Source organism: Magnolia sinica, chromosome 3, assembly GCF_029962835.1.
Source record: "Magnolia sinica isolate HGM2019 chromosome 3, MsV1, whole genome shotgun sequence".
Classification (NCBI taxonomy): Eukaryota; Viridiplantae; Streptophyta; class Magnoliopsida; order Magnoliales; family Magnoliaceae; genus Magnolia; species Magnolia sinica.
In genome coordinates, this window is record NC_080575.1 from 116674369 (window position 1) to 116685718 (window position 11350).

Genomic DNA, 11350 nt, shown 5'->3' on the forward strand with positions numbered 1-11350 from the left:
AATCATTCCAATGTTTTCTTGCAGCAATCTCACATGTTCTGTTCATGTGGCATAGACGTACAGTCATCAATACCATCCATCCACAGATTAAAATGTATGGATGGGACATAGCCCAAAATTGAATTGAAGGAAAAACAAGAAATGTCCTGCATTCATCACCCAAAGGTCCACGTATGGACAATTAATCCATCGTGGTGGGCCATTGGACGAACGGTTATGATCACCATTCAAATGGAATAAAGTCATAGAAATGTAACTTGAGCAGGATCTCATAGTTTATCTTGACAGGCTACACCATTATAGGGTGCATGAATCCTCCTTATGTAAAAGGAGGTGAATTCAAGAAAACGCACATCTTCTACAGGACGTCCATCAGATTCCAATGCAGATCTCTCATAACAGATTAACCAGTAAATACTTCTGTCTAAGAAAGTACATTCAGATCATATGACAGGAAGATCCGCCTATTTCGGGTTGAGAAATCATATGATGAAGTTTACATTGGAAAGAGCGATGAAAACCTGCCTTCTAGTTTCTCATTGAAAGTAAAATTTATGAAATATGATGTTACAAATAGACTTCTAAGAGTGAAATTTACATGAATACGATGACTGATATTGTTTGTTTTACATTCTAACCTTTTACTTATTTTGTAGAGAATGGCCTGTTCATTAACTGAAGTCCCAAGTCCGAATCTGAAATCTGAATCTAAAGTCAGAATCTGAAGCCAGAAAACTAGTAATGAATTTTCAACGACTAACGAAGGGTTTGAAATATGTTAATTTGATATGTTTGCCCCTATGAAACAATTGTGATTGAATCCCTACCATTGAATGTTTATTTACCATCCAACCTATTGATAAGGTCAAAAAGGCATATCATCTTAATCCAAAGCTTTTGTAGTCTACAAGAAATTTTTAATTGTCATTTATGGTACATATGAGATTTGGATATGCTTCGGATCATGTCCAAGAATAAGCTTTCAATAAGGATGGATAGTATGGATGTAGTCGATGGAATGCAGATTTCTAGGAAATGGGTTTCATAATAGGTGGGGCCCACCAAGATGTTAGTGAGAAATCCACCCATCCATCCATTTTGTTAGCTCATTTTGGGACACACGACCAAAAATGAGGTGAATCCAAAATTTAAGTGGGCCACACAAGAGGGAAAATTGTAGAATGAAATGCCTACTGTTGAAACCTTCCTAGGCTCCACCTTAATGTTTATATGACATCCAAACCGTTTATAAGGTAATTACCATTATGATGAAGTGAAAAGACCAAAAAAGGGGGGGCTGATACACAACTTTTGTGGCCATACTAATGTTTCAACAGTGGTCACTGAATCTCTACTATTTCCTCTCGTGTGGCCCACTTGAGTTTTGGATCCACTTCATTTTTTGTATCATGGTGTGAATTTAAGAGCTTGGGTTGAAAAGGATGCTAAAAGCATAGATTTAACGCTCAAGAATCACCAAAGCCAAGGATGGATCTAAGTGAGAAATGAAGAAAATCGAAAATTTGAAGTGAAGAAAAAGAACCCTAAAAATCTACCTGCTTCGACTAGTCGCAAAGCAAAACATATTAACGGATTTCTCACAAATATCACGGTGGGTCCCACCTAGCATCCAGGGCAGGAAGTTCGCGAAAAATCTGAATGCCCCATTTGAGACCTTGGATCCACTGATGTGGGTGGGACCCTAATTATGGGGTTCATAATGATGTGTGTACCTTAAATCCACACCATCCAACCATTTTGAAAGTTCATTTTAGGGCATTATCCCAAAAATGAAGCTAACACAAGTTTTAGGCGGACCACACCATAGGAAACAGTCATGATTTAATCCTCATCATTAAAAACTTCATAGATTCCACCAAAATGTTTATTTGCCACCACACAAATATCGTCTTGATCCAAAACTTGTGGCCCACAAGAAGTTTTTATTGGTCAATCACCATTGTTTGCTGTACTCTGGTCCATTTGGGATTTGGAGCTACTTCATTTTTTAGATCATGCCCTAAAATGAGCTTTCAATATAGATGGACGGTGTAGTCACGTATATCACGGTGGGCCCCAAAATCAAGGGTCCCACCCACCGCGGTGGATCAAGTTTTACCTAATCCACTCCCCCCAAATCGAGAGGCGATTGGGTACTACCCCCACATGGATCTAGCTAGAGACGAACGGTCCTGTCAAAGGGCACTGTGGGGCCTACTGTGAATTCTGATGTATATGTTTTATACACACCATCCATCCATTTTTCCATATCATTTTAGGAAATAAGACAAAAGAATGCAGATCTAAGGGTCAAGTGGGATTTGGAGCTGCTTCATTTTTTGGATCATGCCTAAAAATGAGCTTCTCAATATAGATGGACGGTGTGGATGTAGTCACATATATCACAGTGGGCCCCACAATCAGGGGTCCCACCCACCCACTTCTGTGGATCCGGGGTCTCACCTAATCTGCTCCCCCCAAATTGAGAGGGGATTGGGTACTACCCCCACAAGGATCTAGAGACAAACGGTCCTGTCAAAGGGCACTGTGGGGCCTATTGTGACATATATGTTTTATCCACATCATCTATCCATTTTTCCATATCAGTTTAGGAAATGAGACAAATCAATGCAAATCTAAGGCTCAAGTGGGCCACACTACAAGAAACAGTGGGAATTTGAGTGCCTACAATTGAAAGCTTCTTGGGACCGCAAAAGGCTCTGATCAAGATGATTTTTGTGTTTTCCCTTCATCCAGGTTTGTGTGACCTTATGAAGAGGTTAGATGACAAATAAGCTTTACAGTGGAACCCAGGAAGGTTTTAACGGTAGTCATTCCATTCCCACTGCTTTCTGTGGTGTGGTCGACTTGAGCTTTGGATGTGCCTATTTTTTTGGATCATGCTCTAGAATGATATAAAAAAGTTGACGGATGGTGTAAATCTAACACATAAATCATGGTGGGCCCAGAGAAGTGCCACACATTAAAAGTTGGGTTTAAATCACGCAAAGAAGAAAATATCTTTAGCAGGGTGATTTTGGATTTTTCTTTTTAAGTCCATGGAGCGCATTCTGGATTCACCGTTAAGCTAGACCTCTGTCGCCAAAAAACATTCTGATGCGGACACAGGTGCATTCAAGGTGTACCAACGAAGAAAGCGCCAACCACAAGTGCCGTCCTTGTGGATAAGCGAATATTGAGGAGCTGAAGACCTTTCACATGTGATTGGACATATAGAAGACCTCACTTAGGGAAGACACATGTGAAGGAAGATTGGAGAAAGAGGACCGAGCGCCCAAACTTTCCCATACTTATGTTATTTGCACGTTTTTTGACTTAGTTAGGGGTCTTTTAGTAATCTTATATCTTTATTTGCTTATCCTAGGGGTATTTTAGTAATTTTATGTCTTTATTTGCTTATTTAAGTGAGGTAAAGCCCTAAACACGAATTTTCAACTATTGATGAATGAAAAGCAAACCCTTTGGTTGCCTCCTTCCTTTCTTCTCTCTAATGGTGCTTCTTCTCTCCCCTTGATCTTCTTCTTCTAATTTCTTCTTGTGCCCCTCCAACTTCCTCAAGGTAATAACTTTCTTTCTTCTATTTTTTGTTTTGGCTAATTCTTCTTCGATCAAAATCTTGAGAACCAATCTAAACCCCAAATCCCCAAAATCTCAAATCCCTAATCCGAGAAACTTCTTGGTTCTTCGGACTAGTGATCTTCATTGATCGATTGGGTGTGACCATGCAAGATTGGGAGGTCTCATCCCTCGCCGGATCCAACCTAAGTAGTAATTGAATTCCATACTCCATGGTTGTAGTGATGGCCCGCTCCATTGCATGTTTCCTTTATGATTTTCTCAGTTATGATGATTATTCTTAGAATTTTAGATCATTTATTCCTTTTATTTCCGCTGTTTAATTATCTCCATGAGCATGCATCATAATTAGGGCTGTCCTGCGTTACATTCAGCAAAAACTTACTGAGAGCTTTCCACGTTCGGTGTTAACAAACACCACTAAAGGCCGAGCGCTTTCCGAATTCCGCATTAAGTAAAAAATTTCGGCATTAAAAATTTAGGCGATTTAATCTTGTTGATAGGAATAAATAGACATGATAGATAAGAAATATGTAATGAACCACCGACTTCGGTGGGTAATTATTTCCATAAATTTTTAATGGAGAGTATCATAATTGGCACTGCACCCTTTCGAAATGGTGTGTGCATACTTAGTAAGAATCCTGTTTACGGCAAAAAGCTATGGCCTTATTTGGTAGACGCTGAAAAAATGAGTTCATCTTTTTTTAGTTAACAGCAGTTACCTTATCATCAACTCATCTCTGTATTAAATGGTTCACAGTCTATGTTTGAATGCTGTGGATGTTGAAAATGCCTGTAAATGGTTTATAGGCTGTAAATCATTTACCGCTTTCAGTCCCATTTGATTGACAGGCAAAAAGCTGTGATTTCATTTACATGCTTTCCATTTACAGCCTAAAAGTTATAAATGGAAAGATTGGTTCTCATTTACAAGATCAAACAATTTACAACTTATCCAAATACCGACAATTGTTTACCTGTAAATCATTTACAGCTTAAAGCAAAACAGGACAGGCTGTAAATGATTTACACCTGTAAATCATTTACCATTTAAACCATTTACAGGCATCCAAACGGCACCTAATACAAAATTACCGTTAACTAAAATGAGATGAACTCATTTTTAGGCATCTACCAAACAAGGCCTAAGATGTTATCACATTTAATTTCATTTTAGTTCCTTAATTTCAGTAATTACTGAATCTAGCAAACAGGGCCTAAATCTAACAAGTTCCTCTTCAAAATTCAAAATTGACTTGCAAAGCAAATGACAAGCAGTCAGGTAGCTTCCACCAATAGCAAAAGGTAGTTTCATACATGTCAGATCTCCCTTGAGCATAGGAATGCCAAGCAGATCATGAAAATTAGACAAAGATCATCATTGTCTAAACCTTAAACTCCTTGATTTTAATCAACCTATGTAATAGAGTATTACATAGCACTTGTGGGCGTTTTGTGCTCTCATTTCCGCTCTCAGGCGCTGATAAAGGAGGGATGCATCAGGTTGGCAACCGGCACCATAATTTTCGTTGTGAATCCTGACAATATGACATTCCAAACTCCTTGATAGGGTGGAATGGCAGAACAAAGTTCGTGTAATTAGTTGGGATACAACTTAGATGATGATGAAGATGGTAAGCCATTTGGAACAGAAAGTGCTCTTGTGGCAGATATCTAAGAGAGCCTTGGCTGAAATACAATACTCAGTGACAAAAAGGGGGATGTAATAACAGCAATGGAGAAAACACGCTTTAGCATGGGTTCCTCTACGAACATGAATCATGAATAAGGGAGACTAACCACCTTTTGTACTGTGCTTGATCGCAAGGTCTTATTAAAGGAGGAAGAAATAAAAGGGAAAGAGAATAGTTCCCTCAAGTCGTTCAGCTCCCGATTGGCTTCTTTGAAGCAATCCAAGCAGGCCTAAGATGATGTAGCTGACTTCAGGTATGCAATGAGGTCGGCACGTTCTTGTGGCTTCTTCAGTCCAGGGAAAACCATCTTGGTTCCAGGAATATACTGCAAAGCACAATTAAATGATTAGATAGTAACCAGCTTTTGTCCTGTAATTGGATTTGAAATTTTAAAACCATACAACTTGAGTCCATGAATGGACATTCACTGAATAATATGAAACTTCATCTAAAGAGCCATCAAAACATTCTAGTAAATTTTGAAAAATAGCTAAAGGCAACTGTACAAAGGATTAAGATTCTAAGCAGGTTGGGACTATCGTTTGCTGCTTAGCCAACATGGTTTTTGGTAGAGATTCAGTCTACATGTGTTTTCATCTAATGAATTATGATCCTAACAAGAGAAAAGGACAGCTAAAAAGAAAGATCTGATAGGATGAATTTTCAGAAGCCCACGTGGGTGAGTGATTATTAAGTGATCATACATGATTTCGTAATGCAATTAGGCGGGATGAAGGGTTAAATTCTTGGATGAGAGCTTTTGGCTGCCCTATTTTAACCAAATTGAATTGCATGTAGGCCTAAAAACTCAAATTTTCAAATATAAATAAAGCACCTTGATTATTTGATTCCAAGACTTTCATTTCACTGTCAACTTTTCTCAATTCACCAGAGAACAATAATGCATATTTTAGGACAATTCCCATGCACCGTGAGCCAATTCACACGTCTCTCAAAAGATGATAGGTGGGAATCCAAGTTGTATTTAAAATGGCATTTCAAAAATACCATTCCAGATTATTGCCAACCATGTATGGTTGGTCAGAATCATTCTGAGATGTTTTGGGATTCTTGCAAACCATCTAATGGGTGGTTGGAGATGCGCGCGCTAACATGTGGTGTGGTCTTGAGGTGACTGTTGTAACCAGAACATGTTGAAGCTTTTAGTCAATTATATAAATTCTTCATAATTCAACATCAAATTGTGGAACATATTGAAGCTTTTAGTCTATTAAATAAATTCTTGATCTAGTCTATTAGGAAACTTTATAAAGATGGATGCTTAAGCTATTGTGAGGGAAGAGTCCAATTTATTCACATGCACAGAAAAGATACATTGAAATAATAACTGCTTCAAGACATAGTATCGAAACTATACCTTCTTTGGATTCAGCAGATAATCATATAATGTCGACTCCCCCCATATTACAGCCATGTTCTTGTTTGCAGCAGAATACGAGTAAGCAGGAGTGGTGCCGGACTGCCTTCCAAACAGACCATTCAAATTTGGCCCTACAAACAGACCAAAGTTAGTTCCACTTCAACAAAAACCATAACAAGTGAATGGTGAAAGACTCAGTGCACACAATGTTGGAAAATCAAACTACCAAGAATCATAACAATTCAGAAAGAAGAAGAAGAAGAAGAAGTCCCCATCACCGAAACCTCCCAACCTTTCATGGAACAAATACTGGGATAGGCCCTGTGGTGTTGGAGCTTGGAAGGTAGTCTGTTTCAACCACACTTGCATTATAAGTTCTGTCTGCCTGAGGTAGTTTCCACATTTAAATATTTTGATATTATCTTGTTTGTACAATGTCTCAAACACCCTTCTTCAATCATCATCATCATCATCTAGGCCTTATCCCAGCTAATTGGGGTCTGCTATGTGGATTCTGTTCCACCATTCCACTCTATCAATGGCCATAACTTCAATATGACCATAGGTCATCAAGTCTTTTCTTACTACCTCCACCCACATCCTTTTTAGCCTCCCCCTTGCCCTTTTAGAGCCTTCAACTTATACCAACTCACTCCTAACTGGTGCAGTTCTTAGTCTTCGTTGCACATGACCAAACCATCTAAGTCTACTTTCCCTCATCTTCTTACCTATTGGTGCTACCCCCAAGTTCACTCAAATGCATTGATTTCTAATTCTATCCTCCCTCGTCTTCCCACTCATCCATCTCAACATCCTCATTTCAGCTACACTCATCTTATGATCATGTTGTTCTTTCATTGCCCAACATTTTGTCCCATAAAGCATTGCTGATCTTATAGGTATCCTATAAAATTTCCCTTTCTGTTTTGAGTGGTATCCCATTTTCAGTGTTAAGTCCAAATATTCTGATGATGTTAAGATGGTAGCAATGCCCAGTGGACATGGTATAGATGGTGGGCAATAATCGAAATGATTCTGCAGAATCATCTCTACTGAAAAATTGATACAATTTTCTTTTGAGGGGGTGATGGATCATTGGGATCCTGTATCCATCTAGTGGCCCCTACTGTGGATAACTAACAGTTAAAACCCACACAATCCAATGATCTTAGCCATCTGATTGGTAGCCCTCAAATGATCTGTAAAACCAATACTGGCTAAATATCTTATCTGGGTGGCATGATAAAGGCTGCTAGATGGATGATCCCAACCTCCCAGCCACATCCACAGGGTCAGTTGTGTTTTTTGAGAGTTGCAGCAGAGACAGCTTTGCTGAATCATTTCCCTAATCTCTACAGGTCAATGGACAATGTAGATGCGTCCAGAACTTGCTCTAAAAGATGAAGATTCAAGATCAACATCAATTTATTTTTACAGTTTTTCAAGTGAAACTCCAGGCATGGGAAACATTTCTGATATATTGATTCACCAGCAGATCAACAACATTCTAAGCTCCACATGATTTTTAATGCAACAGAAACCATTGGTGACATATGCCAAAAGGGAAGTAATACATGCTATAACCTAAGAAATAACTTTTCTATTCCATCATAGCTCTTCACAAAAAGTCTTTAAATGTTTATATATCCTTATGCTCAGAGCAAAGGAAACCCTAATATTAATCCTAACCATCAAATTTCAATAAAACATTAAAAATGGTCAGAATATCCCTTAACCCCATCATAACCATACATGCTTTCCAAAAATTGGCAATAAGTCACTTAAAACTAGTTTCATGTCATTTGGACATCATTTGAAACCTGAAAAGTGGCCCATAAAATAAGTGACTGAGTGTTTGGATATACAAATGTTACTACTTTTTTTTTTTTTTTTTTTGCTGATAGCAACAAATCAGCTACTTAATGCTACAAAAGCTAATTTGGGTAATTTTTTTTTTAAAAAATGATGAACACCTTAATATTACTTATGGCCATAAGCGAAGAACTTGCTTCTTGGCTTTTGCTGAACACTTCTCTACTTATGGCCATAAGCAAAGAACTTGCTTCTTGGCTTTTGCTGAACACTTCTCTTTATCATGTTTTCTTTCTTCTTCTTCTACTTCCTCTTTTTCCTATTACTATTAAGGTTTCAATTTGAGAGAGAAAGAGAGGAAAAAAGAGAGATTGAGAATGGTAAATAGAAATCAATATTAGCTACTTAAGGCAAAGTAGCTGAAGCAAAACGACTTATGATCCAAACGCACCCAAAGGAAAACTTATTCAATTAACTCTGACTATATCAATTAAGTATCTGACTATTAATGTTGTCCATAATGCACATTAGTACCATTGATCATCCACTAAATCAATCTAAACTCTAAAAGTGGTTTGAATCTTCAACTAGATGGTTAGATGGTCCAAATCCTTGATCATGACCCTTGGAATGGCCCAATCTCACAATCTTCCAGCTTCTATAGCCTGGATGCATCATTTGAACGATTGTGTAGGCTCCTGGTTGCATCACTAAGTCAATGATTTTAATCAGACCTGTTGACAGTCTGATTCAACCATGTAGTTACCCGAGGACTGGACTGGCACAATTCCTGCGGACACTGATTTTCATGACGGCCCCACTTTATGCACACAAATGCATGGTTGGAGATGTATAGCTGACATCTAACCCAACCCTGCGTGTTTGAATGCGATCATCATTCAAGTGTGAAAAATAACTATAAGATATCTAGAGCTGTAGAGGTTTGCTAATTCCACAAGCATGTTGGAGCCGTACACATCGACATGCAGGGTCATGTGTCACAATGTAACACGTGTGTGCCATCTGAGCTTTCTTCTATCGTAACAATAGTCCATTTCACACCTCGGGTGTTCCTCAGGACACCAAAACAAATGAATGGCTGGATCAACTTACTTTCTGCATTGTGGCCCACTTAAAGACCTAATCTTATTTCTTTCAATCAGAAGATTGTGAAAGTCAGCATGGAAGAGTGGGCTCAGGTTCCGACCGTCTATCCAATATGGAACTTTTACAAAAGCCAATGATAAATGGCACAGGTCCAGCGGTCCACTTAATCACTACCGGAGTAGATAGGTCTAATCAACCCTCTAAATCTAGAGTATTAATAGGGGTAGATGGAAAATATTAATCTCTCTATCTTTATCCATTATGAGAGTTTGAATGAAACTAGAGATTATCTAATATTATCTTTACATCCTCATCTAAATATTTGTTTAAAGTTGAATTTGTAATTCAACTTCAAACAATACAGATAAAAAAAACTGATTATAAAAATCAGATGCTAAATCTCGTCTGACCCAACCACAAGTGATTATGGAAAGAGAAGATATGCGAGGGGTCGTTTGGCTCATAGGAATCCAGCCCTAGGAAATTATTCCATTATCCCGGGAAAGCGTGGAAGATGCATTTTTCCAGGGATCTAGAGAGAGAACCTTGTTTGTGACCAGCGCCCTTTTCAACGGTGTGGCACTGAGCGCATTTGGTCTTGAATATCTTCTCTCCCAACTTCTTCTCTCCTGCCGGAGCTTCTCCAAACGTCGCCATCTCTATTTTTCAAATCAAACTACAATTCGATTCGATTCGAAAAGAAGAAAAGAAAATCTTTTGGATTCGATCCTTCTTTATTTGCTACAAAATCTCACTTCTAGTTACGCTTTTCTCCTTTTTTGCTTCTTCTCTAACTTGGCTTTTTCTGCAACCGTTCCATCCGTTTACGAGAGGCTTCGCGTCTGCTTCAAATCGAAACCGCCCAAACAGAATGTCCATCGTGCTAAACAGTTTGGATGGGCACGTCAACCGTTAGTATTGTGTGGGGCCCAACGTTGTGTTTACATGCAATCCAATCCATTCATATGATGTGACTCATCAGAATCAAATAACTACCAAAAAATCACACTATTCCGAGACTCATGTAGACGATAACAACTTTAATTTTGTATTTTTCCCTCTGGTGTGGCCCACCTAACTGCTGAATCAGCCTGGTTTTTCGGTTGTAGGCCCAACAAGAGGTGGTGTACCTGATGGGCGGCGTGGATCTTTTGCATCGATTCCCTCACTTTTTCTCATGTCACGTGTACGGAAAGGCAGCACCAACGAGTAGCGACAGTTGTGGTACTACATACAGCGCGCAGCACTGGATAGGGATCGTCTGGGCTATTTGGGGTACAACATGATGTATATGTAAAATCCACTCCTTCTATCAGGTAAGAAAAATTATTTACACCGTTCATATAAAAATTAATACAGATTAAAATCTCTTTTGGACGACACGAAAGAGAAAAATGTAAAACTGCTTCTAAAATTGCTAGTTCACATGGTGCGGACCACGTGGATTTTTTTATTAGTCTGATCCTTTTTTTCTTATCTATTTCCTGGTGGGTTACACATGATTAACTGGTTTGATTAAAGATAAACACCATGGTGGCCCCAAAAAAACCCATGGATGCCATATCATCCCCACTGTTCCATGTGGCGTGGCCCATATGAGTTGTGTATCTGGGTGATTTTTTGCCTCATGACCTTGCAACGAGTATGAAAGCTGATGGGCAAGGTGGATTTCACATATAGAACAAGGTGGGCCTCACAGCCTTGGTTGTTTTACACAATACGCACTGGGTAAAACGGGTGATGCATGCAGGCGAAT

The 11350-nt window shown here is 38.8% G+C and overlaps 1 protein-coding gene across 1 annotated transcript; it reads right to left on the bottom strand.

Moving 5' to 3' along the window:
* Positions 1-5307: 5307 nt before the first annotated feature.
* Positions 5308-10417, bottom strand: LOC131240893 (cytochrome c-like). Its single transcript, XM_058239416.1, has 3 exons — positions 10140-10417; positions 6673-6806; positions 5308-5619 (listed from the first exon to the last, which is right to left on the bottom strand). The coding sequence occupies exons 1-3, from the start codon at positions 10249-10251 to the stop codon at positions 5524-5526; spliced, it is 342 nt and encodes a 113-aa protein (XP_058095399.1). The 5' UTR covers positions 10252-10417; the 3' UTR covers positions 5308-5523.
* Between the last annotated feature and the right edge of the window lie 933 nt (positions 10418-11350).

Excerpts from the sequence above, each read along its gene's own strand:
- LOC131240893 (XM_058239416.1), bottom strand. The coding sequence starts at position 10,251 with ATGGCGACGTTTGGAGAAGCTCCGGCAGGAGAGAAGAAGTTGGGAGAG. Across the intron at positions 6,807-10,139 it reads GGGCGCTGGTCACAAACAAG|GGCCAAATTTGAATGGTCTG; the intron begins GTTCTCTCTCTA and ends GTCTGTTTGTAG. Across the intron at positions 5,620-6,672 it reads ATCTGCTGAATCCAAAGAAG|TATATTCCTGGAACCAAGAT; the intron begins GTATAGTTTCGA and ends TGTGCTTTGCAG.